At 39.4% G+C, this 20,556-nt stretch overlaps 1 protein-coding gene across 2 annotated transcripts in view; it reads left to right on the forward strand.

Annotated features, from left to right (window-relative positions):
• LOC119177030 (pyruvate dehydrogenase phosphatase regulatory subunit, mitochondrial) overlaps nt 1-20,556 on the forward strand; it is a 124,441-nt gene that overhangs the window by 71,266 nt on the left and 32,619 nt on the right. For both annotated transcript variants that reach the window (XM_075878000.1, XM_037428383.2), the window contains 4 exons: nt 9,269-9,418; nt 11,200-11,324; nt 15,008-15,200; nt 20,313-20,480. In XM_075878000.1, the coding sequence (XP_075734115.1) occupies nt 9,269-9,418; nt 11,200-11,324; nt 15,008-15,200; nt 20,313-20,480 (636 nt within the window). The remainder of the gene's footprint in view (nt 1-9,268; nt 9,419-11,199; nt 11,325-15,007; nt 15,201-20,312; nt 20,481-20,556) is intronic.

The raw sequence follows: 20,556 nt of genomic DNA on the forward strand, positions 1-20,556 counted from the left end.
TGAGATGGCACGTATTGCATTTTGTGATATGATCAAGTTATGTAATGATTTTCTTGTCCTGGTTCCCCAAACTAAATGACAATAGCGTAAGTGGGGAGTAAATAGGACATGATATGTCATAAGTTTTTGCTGTTCTGGTAATATGCGTTGACATTTTCTAAGAATTCCTAGTACTCTATAAAGTTTATTCTTTATGTAATCGGTGTGATGCTCCCAATACATATGTTCATGAAACACAACTCCTAGCATCTTTCCAGAGGGGGAAAATTCTATTTTCACATAATTTAAGTACAATGAATTAAGTATTGGACATGGTGTAGATTTCGCTCTGAAGATAACAGCTTTAGTTTTAGAACAGTTTATATGTAAGGAGTTTTAACTGTCCAAGTGTAAAGCTTGCCTAATGTATCATTTGCCAATGATATGATATTGTCTATGTTCATTCCAGAAAAAAACAAACTCGTATCGTCTGCTTAAATAAGATACTCTATTGATGTGTTTATCCTTGCGATATCATTTATAAAAATAATAAACAAAAGTGGGCCGAGTATGCTACCCTGTGATACGCCATGTCTTATTTTTGCTAGTGGGGATAGTTTTTTCATTATTGACACACACTGGTGTCGGTAAGTCAAATAACTTTCAAATAAATTTAAGGCGACACCACGAATGCCATAGCATTTCAACTTTTGCAGTAATGTTGCATGATTTATAGTATCGAAAGCCTTGGAAAAGTCTATGAAAACAGCTAACGTTAATCTTTTCACTTTTATATTTTTTAATATTAATTCCTTTTGATGAAGCAGTGCACTTTGGGTTGAGAGGCCAGGCCTGAAACCAAATTGAGATGGAGCTATAATCTGATTTTCTTCAAAAAACTTTGACAACCTAATATAAATAATATTTTCTAGACCCTTTGAGAATGTTGGCAATATAGAAATTGGCCTGTAATTACACAGATTATTTTTCTCTCCCCCCTTATATATTACTGTTACTTTGGCTGTACTCAAAGCAAGATTATATATGTATGTTAAGTACGGACTGAGGAGGTTGATAACAAAAATATTTCATTGTAGTTTAGGCCATCGATGTCCTCACTCTTATTTATTGTAAAGCGTTTAAATATACTAATTATCTCATGTTCATCTGTCGGAGTGTTAAACAGAGAGTTATTGGTAGAAGGGGGCAGATAATTCAGAGTTTCAGCATCGTATGTGCTATTTACTAGCATGGCTCATTAAATTTGTTTGCCAACGCTGCTCCTCTGTGCACATTATCGCATACAGTAAGCTCATCAATGCTGTTTTTGGATTGCCTTTTAGATATCACCGCATTTAATCTGTTGCACATATCCTTCGCGTTTATCACGCCGTTAAACATAGTAAAGTAGTAGTTGTGTTTGGAGTGTCTCTGTAGCTTCGTTAAATTATTTCGCTATGCTTTGAAAGCCTTGAGAGCAGCTGGATCACGCCCTGAATGAAATACATTAAAAAGCTTATTTTTTCTTTTAAGATTTTAAGGATGTAGCTGGTCATTCATGGTTTACGCGCTCGTTTAAGTTTTTTTAAGGTGTTTTTTGTATACTGAGGTTAATATCTCTGTGAAAGAGCCATATGCCATGTCGAGTGAAGAAGACGACAAAACGTCCTCCAAATTTAATGAGCTAATTTCATCTCGAAATGACAAAAGCGAACTTGAATTTATTTGTTGAAATTTCATTTGTGATGAAGTACTGGGCTTTTGTTTCAGGTGTCTAACCAAAGCAATGTGTATGGGTTGATGGTCACTAACTGCTGTATTAAGAACCCTAGAATATATATCTTCAGTTGGAGCGTTTGATAAGAACAAATCTTTTAAAGTTGCGCTAGTCGGCTTAATTCTTGTAGTAACTGAAATTTTATTACTACTAAAATTTTATTCGAGGAGAGCCAGTAGATCTGAGCTATGTTTACATTGCCGTCCATAAGTAATGAGTATTGTTCGTTGTTTACAAATGTGAAGAAGTTCTCTAGACACTGAAAAAAATTGCTGTTTCTGTCTGGTGGCCTGTATACTACAGAGAACACAAAATTTTCACATTTTAATGAAAGTGTTTCAATATCATTAGAAGACAAAGACCAATCAGTCATATATTCGCAAGTGATATCATTGTTAACATAAATGCAGACACCACCACCTCTTCGTTTTTCTCTATTCAGGTTAACGAGGTTGTAGCCCTCTATATTAATATCTACGTCATTTTGGTACCATGTTTCCATAAACATGATAATTGAAAACTTGAAACTTGGTCTAGTGGCTAAGGTACTCGGCTGCTGACCCGCAGGTCGCGGGTTCGATTCCCGGCTGCGGCGGCTGCATTTCCGATGGAGGCGGAAATGTTGTAGGCCCGTGTACTCAGATTTGGGTGCACGTTAAAGAACCCCAGGTGGTCAAAATTTCCGGAGTCCTCCACTACGGCGTCTCTCATAATCAAATTGTGGTTTTGGGACGTTAAACCCCACATATCAATCAATGAAAACTTGAAACTAAATCCTTCAATGAAAGTAATTAAGTCATCTTCCTTAGATTATGCTGATTGAACATTAATTTGCAGAAACGTTAAAGGCCTATTTCACTGATCAGCCAGCAATAAGTTTAGTGCAGTCGGATTTTTGTATGGTGCATTTATTTCTTCATAAAGCAGAGGTAGGCTGCAAGCATATTTATAAGAACTACCTTGAAATGAAAGACAAACATTTCGAAGCATGAAATTACAAGACACACATGCGTACATAGGCCAAGCCGTGTGCCCAGTAGTTTGCTGACACGTCTAGTATTTTCATTATTTTCATACACAGTGTGCAAAAACAAAACAACACATGAAAATAAAGATTCAATAACAACTACCAGTTTGATATACAAGAAAAGAATCGTGTAGGTGTTATAAAAACATCGCAATCTGCAAGTAGTTTGGAAGCAATATAGAAAAACCCAAATCTTCATATATATAGTGACTTCGTTTGGTACATCTTGTAGGTGTATATTAGAGGTGAAACTCATGAAAATTTTAGTATCATTCCAGTTGAAAAACAGGAGCATGATGGCAAAATTATCACTCATTGTATATGCTTACAGGACTTTCTGCAAGTCCGCAGCATCCAGAGGAATTTGTTGACGCAATGTTCCTCTGGTCGGTTTCACTCAAGGGAGGGAGATCTGTCACGTGGGCAAGTTGGCAAATGAGCGCTTACTGCCGTCTCTCCCTGGAAGGGCAGCAAAGGATTAGCGACTTGATTGCTTAGTCACGGCCTATGAGGTCGGTCGGCTGCGCAGCCTCCCCAAACAAGCCTTTGTGGAGGAAACACTTTTACGGACATTGTTAGCTCCCAGTCTGTAGAAGTTGCCATATTCTTATCCCTTTGTTGCTTCCCGCCGCTGGACTCTCATTTCAGAGAAAGGCATTGGGGTGTCAGGTCGTGGGAACGCACTTCGTCTATGTTTCTTATGAAAAGCATGTTGACAACAACCGAGAGTCACAACAACGTTGAGTATGCTGCATCACACCACATCTGTGACTGTGCTATGTCCACAAGCTCCTTGAAGCTGTCCGACAACGACAGCTGTAATTTGGAAGCATTTGGAGGTCAGCGAGCCTTGCTGTTTCTGTTTGATGAACAAATTTTCGAATGTTCTTCCTTGGTTGCACATCGCCGCCAGACCGCACCACTTGCCCCGGCCGTCCAAGTTTGTGGATGGAGAGATGAGTTAATATGCTCACGCTAAGAAGCTTGCCATCAAACAAAGACTTTTTATTATTGTTATAGAAAGAAAGCATAAGTTTGTGGAGCGCTGTTTGACATGACATTGATAAAATCGATTATTAATATTAGCCAAGTACGTACCTTTCTCAGCATGCGCAGCTTACCGTTACAGACAGACACATTCATGGGGGACCCAGTATTTGTTATGGTAAGTGTTTTGGTGCATTAAAGTTTGTGCGTGTGCACTCCTAATTGGCACAGTATTACCGTACTTTCCATGCGTAAGCTAGTAGTGCTAGCTAAGACACTCTGTCATCGAGACGAAGTGTAATCATCATCTGCGAGTGTTTAGAGGCTGTTATGGTGAATATAGGGCAAATCGTGTGCTGCCCACAATGCAATACCACTTGACACCCATTGCACGCCCACCCAAATGAAAAAAGAAATTGCATGCCCAGCCGAAAAATCGACCAAAGTTCGCAGCAGACATTAGAATGTAAATGTGAAGTAATTAAATGAATGATAGATAACTTGCCACTACCAGAGACTGAACCTGTATCCTTCGAATAATTTGTCCGATGCTTTACCAATTGACCTGCAGTGGTGTTCGTCCTCCTCTACACTTCATTGGTTATATCGGTGTACTTAAATGTGGGAGTGTTAGTCAGCGCTGCTTGTAGCGATGACGGTGTATTGTACAAGAGTGGTGAAGTGTCAAGCTATGGCAATATAGAGTCCGGGTGCATAACAGATCAAGTTTGTAACTGAAAAATGTGAATGGTACTGTTGAACAGCGGTAAAGCTTGCTATAGCTCTCAGCAAAATCATGCTGGGAATTGGCATATGGGACAAGAAACAACCAGCATTAAATAAAGAACAGTAGGAACATGAAACAAGCAAACTTTAAAGGTTACACACCCACAGTGTAAATCATGATAAAATTTTGTAGATTTACCACTGGTAAATTATATTTTTTGGTTTATTTAAGAAACACTCAAGGTTCTGGCCCACTTCTGCGCATATACAAAAGCCAACGTTGGTTATTTTAATCTGGAAATTGGCCCTTATCATATATTTTGAACTTGACTGGCCAGCATGCACATGCATGATTCCAGTGATGACTGTCGTCATGAGTTTAGTGGCTATGGCATTAGTTTTGGTCGCACTAAGGAGAAGTGGTAACATCTAAGATATGTCGTAACCCTCAGGAATGCTACTTTTGAGCCTGCTTTTGACAGCTCGAACAATTGATTACTCTGTTTAATTCAATAAGCCCCATAAATTGGCTTTGAAAACTACCTGTGTGTTATATTGAGATATGAACCTTGAACTGGGCTAATGACTTGTCAACAGCTTACTGTCAGTGCCAGAATCATCACTATTAGCCCCGAGAACGAACATTGGCGTCACTGCGGTCGCGCCGATGTGACGTCATGGCAAGGACACTCCTTCTCTGCCGCCGTTTATCTCCTTTTTTGGCGCCCGCTACGTGCTCACTCTTTAGTGATACGTTGGTGATTACTCCTCGATTGCATGAAGGAAATATTTCAAGATACAAAGTGAAAGGTTTCACAACTAGTGAGAGTTAACGAGGCTGCAAAAGGTTTTCATAAATTAGCTTAGGCTAGGCAGAATACCGTCTGAACAAAAGATTTCTAGTGAAAATTGTTTTCGTTGCGTACACCAAGAAATGAGTGCTATAGAAAAATATGCTAAGTTGTGCTAATGTGATTACAACTAGGCATAGACTCCGGGATGAGAACAGATATGCGCCGAAGTATCACAAATGAATTTAGGATGCTTTCAATTCACTAAATACATTGCTGTTTATCGTGCAAGTTCCACTTGCATCTGCAAATATTCTAAATGATTTGGCAGAATTGCGCTTTCTCAACAAGAGACATTATATGAACCTGACTTTCATAAGCACAAACTTCAAACATTCGGAAAGTAAACAAAATAGGACTGTCATACACACATTGATTTCATAAATGTTGGGATGTGTTCGTTTACTCAGATCATATGTACATGTTTCTTCTCAACTGTCGCCGGGGGTTGTATAGTCGTATACCTTGATTTGCGTGAAATGCTGGGGTGACCTACTGCCACGGCACAATAGTAATGTTCACTTCACATGGGAGTGCCGCTAATAGCAACAATTCTAACACAAACGCCAGAAAGTCGAAATGATCTCTTAGGCGCAGTCAGCAACGTGGCCCAAGTAATCATTAAACAAGCTTCGCCTCGATGAGGCGACGACTGGTCTCTTAAGTCATGTCTACGTAAAGGTAATCAACTATAAGGAAAATTAATTTATGAGGTGGCTATCTAAACTGGTAGTTATGAGTGGGACAACATCGTTGCTATGTATGTACACGAAGACAGAATCTGACAGCTATGAGAATTTTCGCTCATAACCTCAACAAGTTCTGTGAAAGGAAGCTGCAAAATTATTGCGAGAGAAACATAAAACTGAACAATGTGTTGAGTGAACAAGTATATGAGAAAAACAGGCACAACAGCCGTTATTGGTATTCTAGGGTGAGCAGTTTTCAAGAGTCCATAATGCACGTGAGCACGGGGCTTGGCACACCAGTGAAAGCACTGTCCGTACTCCGTAGATACGTAGATTCATCTGGTACAAATAACCCCAGAGCGAAGAAAACCCTCATATCTTCTATAGGAATCACCCATGTACAGCTCAACCCATTAATGCAAATATTGTGCCTTGCGTCTGAAAAATCACATGATTATGCACCAATGAGTGTTGTATCCAAGCAGAAGTGTGTTCTTCCTTTTCACACCCGCCGGAATGCAGTAGCCATGACCAGGAATGAAAATCATTATCGGGGTTAGCAGCGCGACACAAACCTTCTCTAACCCCTTTTACATTGCCTATTACCGAGCGTGCGATTGTGCAGAAGCAAAAGTAAACATTTTTTTGTTTTACCAGGAACATTATCAATTCTGATTTCGTAATGCATCTGCAGCTTGAGACGAGCAGAAAGCGAACCCAAACAACGGCACAGCGCGCGAAGCGAGCGCATCGTTTGTAGGTTCGCAGCGGCGGGCATCGAGGAGTCTGTGCCGTGACGTCACCCAGACCTCCCATTAGGAGAAGCCACTCCAACTTGTTGGGGCTAATTCCTATTAGAAGGTGACTCCAGGACACATTTGTAGTACAGTCGAATGCCTTTTTAAGAAACACTGATATAAGAGAGAAATGGGTATAAGAGACATGAGTATGCCAACAGTAAAATACAACGGATAAGAAAATGCATACGAGGTCCCCTGCTTATTAGAGACATCTCGTATAAAATACAAGAATTGCTGCCCGGAGCATGCCTCTTATAAAGGGGTTTAACTGTGTTTGTGTTGGCAGTCACCAGGGCACAGCTTTTGTTTTCAAAACTCATTCCTGTGTTAGTTGTTTCATGTGCCAGTTTAGCAGCAGTGAAACTGCCACAGGTTTCGTTCATCTTTGAGGCTTGCATTGCATGGCAGTCTGAAGTACAATATGTGGCTAACATAGACAAGGTTGTGTAATCATAAAAAAAAATTGCAGTTGCAGTTTCACCCCAGCATTTGAAGCAAAATGTAATAGTAACTAATGGGAATGTTATTTTAAGCTGGGCTAGCAGCTAACTGCTTTAGGATCTCATCTGGCATAGTGTTTACAACACCTGGCCGCTGCAGCGAGAAAAGTGACTTTTATGCTTTCTATAGCTTTGACACAAAGAAATTGATGAGAGAACAGGATGTGCAAAGGTACGAGCTGCCTACTAATCTCCGTTGAGATAGCACGCACACTGGCTCATTTGATCAAATGTAGCAGTTCCGGCTAAAGTGACACAGGTAAATGCTATGCAAGCACCCCTTTGGCGCCTCTTCATGTGCCCTATTTGAAAGATTCTGTCTGCGGTAGAGCTAACCCTGCCAGATTGTTGGCAACAATATACAGTGTGTACAGTACTTTCAATAAAGCAGTAATTTGCAAACATTTTTAAAGTTATTCTTGTTTCAGTCTGAAATTTGATACAATAAACACATCATAAACAGGGCAGGGCCAAACTCTGACTCCTGTGCAACACTCGGGAAACATGGCAGGTATCAGAGGGATCGGGACAAGTGTACACAACTGAAGATTCACTGTGGACCATGTTGAATGAAAACTAGCCTGAACTACTTGGAACTCTCATGCGAGGAATCTTCCAAATATTTTTTATACAACATTGTGTATTTAGACATACAATTGGCTGTAATTTGAAATTAGTGAACTAATCCTTGATGTAACATTGTTTTATATTCTGATAGTTCCAGCAATGTATGTTCTGCATCAAGCCCCTATCTATGGATGCATGTGCTACGTGCTCATAATGCAGAGTTCAGTTCTAAACTGTTTTAAGTTGTCTTTCCATCAGTTTCCTTTTCATTATTGTTTCTGTCTGTTGATCAAAGTGAGTTTATGTGTCCCCTTGTGCTTCCCTTGGCTTTATTTTCTGTTAGCTTCAAGGGGTCTGACTTGTACGAAAAATTGAGATCGCTATGACATTGTCACATACAGTATGCATTTAATGGCTAACTCCGGCAATTTTTTGAGGTCAATGAATCTCAATGAAATTCGCACGGTATGTTCCTTTGCACATTTTAGTCCTTTATGCAAAATCACAGGTTTGAGTGATGCACTGATCGTTTGCAAATGAATTTTATAGATTGCCTGGAAAAGCTCACCTCAATTGCCAGAATTATTGGCAACACTGTCTGTGTGACGTCATGTTTGGCATGCCAACGAAGTGACGCAGCTGATGGCATCACTACTGTGGCCGCTACAGCTTTTGTTGTGCTTTCCACAAGGCGACGGCTGCGGTGTTTGGCACGGGTATAGCACGGGAATGCTTTCTTCCTTTCTCTGTGGTGTTTGGCCGGTGCTTCACTGGACTGGCTTTCACAGTTTTCATACTCCGCGCCGGCGAAACCAGTATACGGCCTCCGGCTCTCCCAAATAGTACGTCATACTCAGACAGGGCGCTCGGTTGGGTTTCGGTGTTGCACATTTTTGCTTTTTAAAATTATTTTAAAACTTTCTGAGCATTTCAGCTATTGGGCTCGTAACAAGAGTGTCTCGGGAACATTGAAACGCCATAACCTTGACATGGTCTAAATATCGCCGGAGTTTGCCTTTAAGCCTCTCAGTTACCTTCATTCTTGTCCTTGTGTTCTGTAACTTTATTTCTCGATAATTTCCCTCGTGTTTTGTAAGTGCATTCCTCGATTTTCAGAAAACAAAATTGTCCCAACAGCAGAAGGGCGTATAATATCAGAATTCTTTGGAATGTAAAAAGTAATTTTTTGTATGGTGATTTTTTTATTGAAATCGAGGCATACTTATCTTAAAACAGCAGAGGTATTGATTCTTGCAGAAGCAAGATAATTTTTAGCAGCCTTTGATAATATAGCTAGGTGAAGATAGATAGATCTTGTAAGAATTTTTCTGTCATTTAATGTCTTTTTGTATGATGCTTATGTAGTGATTCATGACTGTGATGGCCACTTCTACTTGAGAGCACATGAAGGAGCATATCTTGCTGGTGGCTTTGAACCACAATGTAAGCCAGCTGATCTGAGCATCCTTCCATCTGGAGAACTGGGAACACTTCCAGAAGACTGGGATCAGTTCTGTGAGCTCTTTAATCTTGTCTCCCTTTTTTTCCCATTTTCCTATAGCTATTCAGTGATACCAACTTGCATTAATCTTTCCGCTTGATACTTATCATGGCAATATTTGTCACTTACATTTTCTTAGAGACGTCCCAGTCATGCTGACATTTGTGACACATGACTTTGTTTTGATATACATGATGCACATAAAAGATTTTTACATTGACTTTGTTCGTGTGTGTAGTGAACCACGATTAAGTCCAAGTTAACATCGCAACCAAAAAGCATTACAGTTGCCTGATGCTGAAACTAAAATTTGAGAACTGACTGAATAATTTCGTTACATTATGGAGTGCCTCGTTTTTTATGCGAAACAGCAGTTTCTTTGGTTTGATTTTCCACTTTTATGTTCAAGAAGTGTTTATGGACTAGTGCATTATTGGCATGAAATGAAATGCACACAGTGGCAAGCATTAGCAATGCTATAGTGTGCACCATCCAGTTATCACCATTTGTAGGCAAGCACATGTGGTTTGGCAGCTCTAGGGATGGGCACGCCTATCCATGGTGATGACGGATGGCATAAGTAGGCAAGCTCGCTCATGAGTCCACTCACTTGGACTCACTCGGACTCAGGTCAGCTCGTGAGTCTTAGTCAGAGTGAGTCCGGTTGAGTAAAATGATGGTGAGTCTGAGTTTGGGTGAGCCCTAAGCACAAAATATATTTGTTGTGTTATTCTGAGTGAGCTCCATCTTTTATTGGCAACCCATAATCCTATCTGCTCATCTTCAGCATTGCTCTCAGTTTTACATCGGGTCACGCTTATACTCAAGGTTATTCACACATTCAGGTGCCGCCTCAAAACTTATTGGTCAGAAACGTGAATTTCAAAGGGTGCCACGATCTCTTCCCGTTAACTCTTTCATCAAAAGTTCTTGCTATCTCACCCGAGTCTGGTATTGCATGAAAATGTCTTTAGTGAATTACTGGATCACTGATAACTCGTATGTGAAGGTATAAGGTCAAAAGACGTATCGTAGATCACTGATTATGTGAGATATTGGCATTGAAGAACATTCACACAAAGGTCGAAAAAGAGGTAGCTTTACGCTCATGGACTCATGAGTCAACTCGGACTCAAATCAAGTCTTTAGTATAAGTCTGAGTGAGGTAGCCTCATTGAGAAAAACTTTAGCAACTCTGAATCGGAGTGAGTTCAGTTTAGGAAAATTTTGGTGTGTCTGAGTCCGAGTGAACCCTCAGAGCATAATATATTTGTTGAGTGAATCTAAGTGAGTTTTAACTATTTTGCCGACCTATGCTGTACGACGTGTACTATAACATTGCTAATGCTTGTCGCGTTTCATTTGACGCTGATTATACATTACATATATAAAATTCTTCAATACATTGTATTGAGTAATTGGTAGTAATTCTTTTAACGTTTTATTAGAACTAATGTTGCAGTATAAATACACTAATTGCTTTAAAAAATATTGATCTTGATGCCTTAACATGCATTTCCTTGTAATAATTTTAAAATATTTATGCTCTATTCAGACACACTCTATTGTGATTTAGGAAGTGCAGAGCTTGTTTATTTTACTTTATGATATCATATTAGGTTTAACCTGTCTTGGAATATTCAAAGAACTTAGATTAGTCACATGAAAGCTTTCATTTTTAGTCACTGTCTCTACCTTATTCACAATATTTAAGTTAGCATTAAAAGGTACTGATAAGCCTGTTGGGATTTCAAAAAAAAAAGCCTGATTTTCTTCTTTTGCTTTGTTTCAAAAGACGTCCTGTTGAAGGAAATTCTTTTTCGTTTTCCAAAACTGGGAAACGTGGCAGTGGACAGACTTTACAATTGCCCTGAAAGCTTTACGCCTGATTGTCGTTGGATCATTGGAGAAGCTCCTGAGGTGAGCTATGTAAATTTGTATTCACCGCGTTAAGGTGACCTTCGGAGTGGGTTTGTTATCAACTTTTTTTGCTTTCATTGTGCTCGGTATTCCATTATCTAATGTCACATAATAATGTCAAGCAGAGATACACAGGGTGCCCCAGCTATCTCTAGCCAGAGTTTAGAAATGTGCCAGTGCACTCCATGGCAATGCAAGCAAATGCATTTTGCTTACTTATGCATTAATAAAGTCACACTTTTTTGTTTTTCACTTAATTGCATAATTAAGCATGTTTAACTAACCAACCTTTGAAGCAACAAAGCCAGTAAAGAAATTCTGTTGAGAAAGTTGTAGATTGATTTGAAAAATCTAATTTGACAGCTTCTACCTTTATATCTGTTCATTGTTTGTATTTTTCTGCTTACTACAGATGTCCACAAAATAAATAAATTCATGACATGCCTGGTTGTGTGCCTAGTTGCTCTGTTACTGCAGTGCTCCCTAATGTTCTCTGTACAAATGATATTGTACTTTCCTCGTAACGGTACATGGTAGTGACAAGCTGATGCATTGGTTAACGCTTGTGTTGCCGCTAGCAAAATATGCGTCATTGCACAGGCACCACTATCGTCACAGCCACGTTGAAAAATCATATCCGGCCAAGTGCTTTGGTGTTTGCGTGCGGATCGTTAAGGAGCACTGCAATCACTGCACACATGGGTGCACCAGTAGGCTTGTCATGTGGTATCTTTTTTATATTTAGCAGGCATCTGTAGTAAGGGAAACAACACTAAAACGTAAAGTTAGGAGCCTTATAATCGAACGTCTAGCTAGCTGATCTACAGCCTTCCCATTGGAATCTTTTTCCGAGCTTCATTGGTTCAAAAGTTAGACAATGAAAAATGCCTAATTATATAATTAAAAAAAAACTGAAAATTGTATGATTTACTCCATACAACAGTTGTCAATATGCATATGCCACGGTCACATTGCCATAGAATGTATCAGCATATTTTTAATCTCTTGCTATAGTTTGCTTGGGCCTTGTGTATAATGTCTCTGTGTGCAGAAATGGACATACCATGTCTTGCATTCTTTATCATCACTGTCTGTGTTTTGAACTAATGCATTGAACTAATGGTAATGCTATTGTGTTATCTTTTTCCTGTAATATAGGGAAGTAACATGTTTCTTCTTTTTAGCATATGTTTCCACCTGTCTTTTGTTTTTGCTTGTTTTCTTGTTCTTACCAAGTGTTCCCTCACCATAAGCATTGAAGTTTTGCTATTGCAAAAGTGTAATGTATAGTACTTATATGGCCTAATAATGCACTTTAGTACTCTCTTTAAGTAAAGTCTGCTGAACAGAAACTTCCAGTTCAATCTGTGTGCTGAGACAGGGAAATGTGGTATAGGTTGTTCAGTGACATTAAATGCACAAAGCCTTTGTATTTGAAGCTTCATTATTAACCCATTAGGTACCAGTGTGACCATATGGTCACGCATATCCCGACGAAGCCTTTCAATTTATGCAGGCTTAAAAAACCGCTCTAAAGTCACGGCAATATGCCTTGCGATAGGTTAGGATACCCCATAGAGACGCCATCTGGCAGAAGTTATCTATATTCATTGGGGAGCTGCTAATACAGGTGCGAAATAGTGGTTCTACATGCCCCGCCAGTGGCTAAGGTACTCGGCTGCTGACCCGCAAGTCGCGGGATCGAATCCCGGCTGCTGCAGCCGCATTTTCGATGGAGGCGAAAATGTTGTAGGCCGATGGGCTCAGATTTGGGTGCACGTTAAAGAACCCCAGGTGGTCAAAATTTAAGGAGTCCTTTACTACGGCGTCTCTCATAATCATATGGTGGTTTTGGGATGTTAAACCCCATGTATCAATCAATCATAAGTGGTTATACATTTCGGTGTGTCACCATGCAACGCTTCATCATGTAAATAGATTTTTTTATAGTATTGTTTTTTGCAACAGCGTGATGCACACCTTCTGTAGGCATGTTCAAGGGCAGACACGGCTCTTGAAAAAAGTTTTTTATTTTTCAATTGATTTTGATGAATTTTGGTGAACTTATGTATATTTATGTGTAGATTTCAATTATGCAGCTGCAATAGGCGACCTCCGGTCTAAATTTGAAACAGATTGACTAATGATTTGCTCGAAAACAAGCATCTTATTTTGCGTGTAACTATATTGTCACGCTAGGCTGTTAGGCTCTGTATTTTAGTCAAGTTGGTTGCTTCCTTTAACGCTCTTTGCAAAATGATACCTCTGTACTCATGTGCCAATTTATTGTATATCCAGATTTACTTTAAATCAAATAACCAGAACAGTGAAAGAGGACGATAAGTATTTGTCGGCTATCTACATTCAGCTATCCGAGGCTACCACTTACTCAGATAAAGATTTCACTGATGAGAATTCCAGTTGTTGCATAGACAACCTAAACATAAATTATAATTCTGTTGGGGTTTAGTGTCCCAAAACCACAATATGATTGTAAGGGCCACCGTTGTGGAGGGCTCGGGAAATTTTGACCACCCGAGCGTTCTTTGCACCTAAATTGTAGATAACCTAGCACAAAACGGTGCTTGCTGACAGCCATTGCATTGGTGGACGTGACTGTGATGAAAATGAAACAGAGTATGAAGCACAAGGTGATGAATCACCAATATCCGCTCAGGTATAGGAGATGAAAGTGCTGATGCCAAGTTATATCAAAGTGCACTGAAGAATATCCAAGTGCCTTGCTTGCCCTTGTGACATTCTCCAATATAACTGTTTCACAGTAGGCACTTTCCAGTTGGTGCTTATGCACACATAAGCACCTACTGGATTGAAAATTGTCACAAGAAAGGTGGTGGTGAGTGATGTTCAGTTTGCAACCTAGTCATAAGCAATGTGCAGTGCTTATTTGCAGCACATGATCCAACATGAGTCAACTTGATTTCCAATCCCTCAAAGCTACCTGACAGATGGGATAACAAGCCAAAAATAACTGGTTGTTGAAGAGCAATGATACTTGTTGACAGCGCACCTTGTGCTCCACATTCTGAATGAAAAAACAGCCCACTTTGTCGGAACTGTGCGTAACAGCAAAAGGCGCGGGTGTGCTGAAGACCACAGCAACATCACATGCCCACACAGTGTGGTAAACTTGATGTTGACATGTGCATTCCGTGCTTCATACCATTTCACACTAAGTACCAAAGAAATGCATAATTTTATTTTTTATGGTGTGTCAAGACCTGAGACATAATTTGTCAGTTTGTCATCTTTGCTGTTGCCTAAGGGCCTAGCGTGACCATATGATTACAGGTCATATTTGGTAAACTAAAAGCTCGTGCATGATGAAGTTTCAAGTGTGATTCATACAGATGCAGATATGATAAAGTACATCTGTTTTCACAAGACTCGTGAAAAAAGAAACTGGTCCCTAATAGGTCAAGGTCAATGTTATTTTAGTACTTCCTTGTAATAATCGCAGGGGAGGATTCAGGATTTTTTTAAGTGTAGGGGAGGAGGGTCAGTTTATGGTAAGGGGGGAATTGTCATGTGGAGAGGACCTGATAGGTCCTCTTTATGGTGGTACACGTTAACCAATTGAGGTGCAGAGGCCAAGACATTCATAGCCCCTCTGGATCTACCCTTTATTGCTAGTTATCAACGCCATTTATACTTATTTATAGGCGAAGAACTATTTTGTAGCCTCTGGAATGAAGTCTGTTGGCATTGAGGCTGCCGGTGGCTTGGGTGAAGTCACAGCTGAGTGGATTGCAAAAGGAGAGCCAAAGCTTGACCTGTGGGACATTGACATACGGAGGTTCATTGGGATTCATAACAATGCTCATTTTCTTCGAGACCGCATGACTGAGGCACCAGGTAAGTTCTTCATCATTCAAGGCAGCTTGCACTTTAGTGCTAGTAGTGCTGTGTCTGATTCATTGCTGGGTTAATACAAAAAATAAGTGACTGAGAGAGGATTGATTTAATTTGGTACAGTGAAGTAGGTGTTTTTCTTATTTTTAAGCGTGTTTATGAAGTATTACTTGACAGCAAAAAAAAGTTTTTTTTTTTACTGTTGGGGAAAATAAACAAGTTTTTTTTTGACAAGATTTGTGCAATAACACAGGGTCAAAGAAAAGCAAGGAGTACTTTATAACAACTAGTTGATTTTTCCGAAAACATTTGCTTAAGTACCCTCAGATCTGTACAATCCAGACAACAGAATTAGTCAACAGTGTATATGGTACTTGTGATAACATGCCTTATATATATATATCGGGAGAGAAGTAAAAATTTATTTTCAGGCAATGCAATAGATGAACGGTTATTGCTAGTATCTTTTTGTTTTCTAATGCATAGAGCTTCCGCTATCTACCTTAAAGTTTGATTGCAGTGTTTTAGTAAAATAGCGGTACTGCTAAAACAAGGTGCACATGTACACTCCTCACAATGCATTTTCAAATGTGAACTCAATGGCAGATCCAGAGGAGGGGGGGTGGCAGGGGAAATCGCCTTCCCTAAAGCCAGTGTCAACACCCCACCCCCCTTCTTTTAGTGCCAGTCATATATACCTCCTATCACCGATTAGGACAAATGAGAGGCACCACTGTGAGCACAAATTAACAGTACTAATGCTGTGTTGAGGTTCTTGTGATGCTAGTATAACTACTAAAAACAAAACAGTCGGGAACACCCCCCTCGTGTGACCGCCCCCCCTAAAGTGAGTGGCTGGATCCGCCCCTGTGTGTACTAGAATGTCATGATTACAGATCTGCCCCAGGTACTTCACAGGATTACACATCATAGGAATATTGTACACACTATACTCCTTATATAATTAACAAATGACTGTTTATGTTTAATACTACATTCTATGTAGTATTAAGAAGAGATGCTAGGAAAAAAACGCAAGTTTTTACCAAAATTCCAATTTTTTTGTTTTTACTTGCTTTCACAAGTTCAGCTTCTCTACTTTCATGACATAAAAATTCAAGATGTAGTTATTACTCGAAGTAGTTTAAAATTGCTTTTGAAGAGCACAAGGTGGCTATTATAAAAATTAACAACAGCTCATTGTCTAGAGTCCCCTGGAAATTGTCGCCTGGCTGCTTTCCACTGCATTTTTCATGAGGAGTTCACCAAAGCCACATGCACAAAATAACCATGATTGCGAAGCTCTCATGATAAAAGAAATCATTTGAAGAAACACATCTTTGCCACATAGATTACCTTTGATTTCTGCGTTTAAAATGAGTTTTTCTCAAGATGCAATTTTGGGCAACTTTTTGAGTTTGGACATGATGTTCTTGGCACTTCTTATCGCCAGATTGGGATATTATGGAGGCGTGCTATGAATCGCACATTATGAAGGCGTGCTATGAAACTTTTGTTTGTGTGCTTGGACAGCATTGGTCAGCTATACAAACTCTAGCTGTAGCTTGACACCACGGAAAAACTATTTAGGCGTGTCCTCATTCAATGGTCAAAGATATGGCCTTTTTCTTTATTTTTTAAATTGTATCTTCTATTTTAACATTGTATCTTATTGTTTTCTCTCTATCTGTACTTTCAACTCCCAATCTCCTTCCCCATGCAGAGTAGCTAGTCAGCGATTTATACATGCTGGCCAAATTCTCTGATTTTTAATAAAGAGTTCTCTCTCTCTCTCAGATTGGGATGAACTTTTTTCACATATTCCTTAAAATGTGAAGAGTGTAATTATCTCCTTTAAAAACTGATATTACATAATTATTATAAACTTCAACTAAGGAATTAGTATACAGTCTATGAATTTTGATAGACTTCTTATATCACATTTCTACTTGTTCATTTGAGCATTTTATATGCACTTTCTTGATAGTTATTTGCATTCTACATTTACTGTGGAGAATTATGACCCATTAATGGCTCATAAACATGAAAGTTTAGTGGCAGAAAAAGTGTGTTCAAAAGGAGCTCTACTTTACTCATTGCCTGGGTACAAAACAAAAACTACGCAACTTCATATAAAACTGATTACATATTTGAAATAGGCATAAAAACCTATGTAAACAAAAAAAAATTAGTGCCCTAAGCTACAGAATAAATTTTTTTTTAGTTGCTCCTTTTTTTCCGAGTCTCTTCTTAAACATTATACAGCGGTGACATGTGCGTTAATGATGAATTATATCGTCTGGATCGCACAGATTTCTGGGTACTTAAGAAAGTGCTAAAAAAAAAAAAAGATACTCATTAGAAAGCACTCGTCCTTGTGTTGGTTATTTTTGCTCTACGTTATTGTGCAAATGTTGTCGAGATGAATTTATTGCAACTAGGCTGACTCGCAGTATTGAACAAGCTTGTTTCTGGCGACATGCTTTAAAGGGGTTCTGAAGCACCCATCCTGCTTGGTGGAAAAATTACCTAATGCGGAAAACAGACACCCTTGAGTCTGTTCACAGGCACTGTGAACAGCTGAGAAAAATACTTACAGTCGTGCATGGCAAGGCGAGTTCGGAGGTGAAGTTGTCATTTGCTCAAACACCCTTTCTTTTTTTCGGAAGGTTGGCACCTGCTCTGTTTCATCATAAAGCTGATTGTGACTATTGTCAGTAGCTGTCGTAAATCAAGAGCAGCGTTGGGATTATCTGCGGTTCTTGCGATGGGGGGAGGCCACCATGTTCGGGGGCCGCGCTTCATATTGTGCTCAAAATTAAAGTAGTAGCACTAGCTTACACCAGAATCACACTGCAAGAAAATGATCTCATTTCACAGCACATAACTTCTTTCCACTATATTATCTCTCTGTGTTTAGCTTTCAGTTTGCTAGTTAGGATGAAAGAAGGGGAAAAGCCACACGGTCCCTATATGCATTCACCTAAGACAACTTAAAAGCGAAAACCATTTTTTTTTTTGTTTCCTCCAAGTCAGTTGTATTTTATGCAATACCAAAAAAGCTGCTCTTACCGTGAGAAGTAGCATAGTCAGTTAGAAGAAAACACAGAAATCAAAGATGGGTGGTGATTTTGCTTTAAAGTTCCTGTACCTGTGTGTCGTGAAGTCATAAATTTTGATGGAATTTGCTCAGTCCTAGTTAAAAATTATTTTACTGAGCTTGTAAATAATTCGAAATAGATAACATCAAACTGATATACTGGAATAAGGTTTCTGGTGCAGAATCCAAGATGTGAAACTTATTATAATTTTATCCTTCACCGTGCCATACACTACCCTAAAATTAGAAGGAATGGAGTGTTAGAAGAATAGCTCATCTGTTGAAACTGATTTAGTCTTTCTCTTTAGTGCCTCTTAAGTGGCATGTTCTTGCTTGGCTTTTTCATTTTGCAAAAACTGTGAACTGGGCTCCAACCGTGTAGCTCTGGGGGTGTTTTGTGCTCATATATAAAGTAATGATTGGGAGGATGATGCTAAAAGTTGTTGAGGGCAGAAAACAATCAAATATTGCACGTTCCTAAGTAAAGGCTTAGTAGTATTAAATATTTTTCTTTCCTGGTTTTTCTTTTTTTTTTTTCAGAAAGGCATGTCGGCAGGGGTTTTGGTTGACTCATGATTTACAGTAAAATTTTGATGCCATGAATCTCGTGGGGCAATGAAAAGTATTCGTATAATTCGTAAGTCGTATCACCAGAAAACATGTTAACTCAGTTCGCAACAACAGAAAGCTGCTGTGAATTTCAATTTATTGTTTCTTAGGGCTGCAACAACATTATGAACAGCTCTGAACAATTTTCAGCAAAGTTTATAGACATAAACGATCATACTTGTGTTCTCCTAAACATGTGGAATGTGCATGGAACCAGTTGCATAACAAGTCAACCCATGACAGCCCGTTCGTAATTTTAGTACGGTTTTCCACATAGCACCATACTACTTTGTCAAATATGACCTAAGGTGCCTTTGCACTCGTAGATGAAGACTGCACAATTTTAGAACCACTGTCCTTGGTTGTTATTTTCAGATCATGGTGTTGCGGAGGCTGTTCTTCAAGATGTTTGCTTATAATTTGAGTCTCCCGTGTGTAAACATAGTAGTCACTGCATTGAGCACAGCAGTACATGTCAATGTGTTGAAAAAAAGCGTGGGGGGGGGGGGGGGGGTATAATGACAAGACCAACGCCACCTGTAATCTAAACATCATGGTACGTGAATGTGCATTACGGCCTCCAAGGTTCATGCCCACAACCTCAGAGGATACCACGGGATGCTAATGGCCGATCGTGACAAACTGGCAGCGTGGTGTGAATGCCGGTGCTTGTGCTGCCGCAGCCATATGGGATTGCTGTGTCTTCCATGAAATCGCAGGCAGCGCCTGTTCGAACCTGCGTGGTAGCTTACAGTCGTATCAAACATCGAAGGGTAAAAAATTATTCCTAACAGCCGTACTCTATTACATTGCACCCTAATGGGCCTTGGCAGGGATCACAGAAAATTTCATATTGCCCTGAAATTCATACGAGTCATGATCCTGTCATCGACATTTCACTATATCCAGTTTTTGCAGATAGCTTTAGGCCAAATTGACAAAAGTTTAATTTATACTTCCATTGGAAGATGTCAACATAAGAGTAACCTAATTCGAAATGCGCAATCCTTGCAAGGGAGGGCATTTTGCTTCTTTTTTTGTTTTCCTTTTTTATACTGTGCAAGTGTCTTCCATATTATGGCACTTTAAAAATTTTTCTCAGATCAAGGGTAATCCTTTTTCCCTACTTTCACCTGTGCTAATCTCCACAAATTTTCTCAAATGCTAACAGCTGTTCACCTAATGGATATGTTGTTCACACTAAGCAAAATGTGCGACTCATCGCTCACTTATTTATGCAGATGATTTGCTTTGTTGTACAAATCTAGCAAAATAATTGGCACTCGGGCCTACTTTTTTTTTTTTTGCCTGCTCCAAGGTTGTTTCTTGTGTAAACATGCTTCATTGTATGATTTTAAGCAGCTTATGTGTTTGCTGTTTCCTGCCATTTCTTTACGTCTGTGCAGGCATGCATTACAAGCTGTGTTATCCTTTTGTGGAATTTCAAACTGGCCGAGAGCTGCGTATGTCACCCATATATCCTCGTCTCAAACTGGCTGGAGCTGTTTTTGGGCAAACAATGGGTTATGAAAGGCCTCACTATTACACATCCAGTGATCCAAACATTCTGACAGGTGAGCAGCCATATCTTTGCCAGATATGTAATCCACTTATACAAGTACAAATTTTGCGCAAGTCATTACTTATATT

This window comes from Rhipicephalus microplus, chromosome X (genome assembly GCF_043290135.1).
Source record: "Rhipicephalus microplus isolate Deutch F79 chromosome X, USDA_Rmic, whole genome shotgun sequence".
Classification (NCBI taxonomy): domain Eukaryota; kingdom Metazoa; phylum Arthropoda; class Arachnida; order Ixodida; family Ixodidae; genus Rhipicephalus; species Rhipicephalus microplus.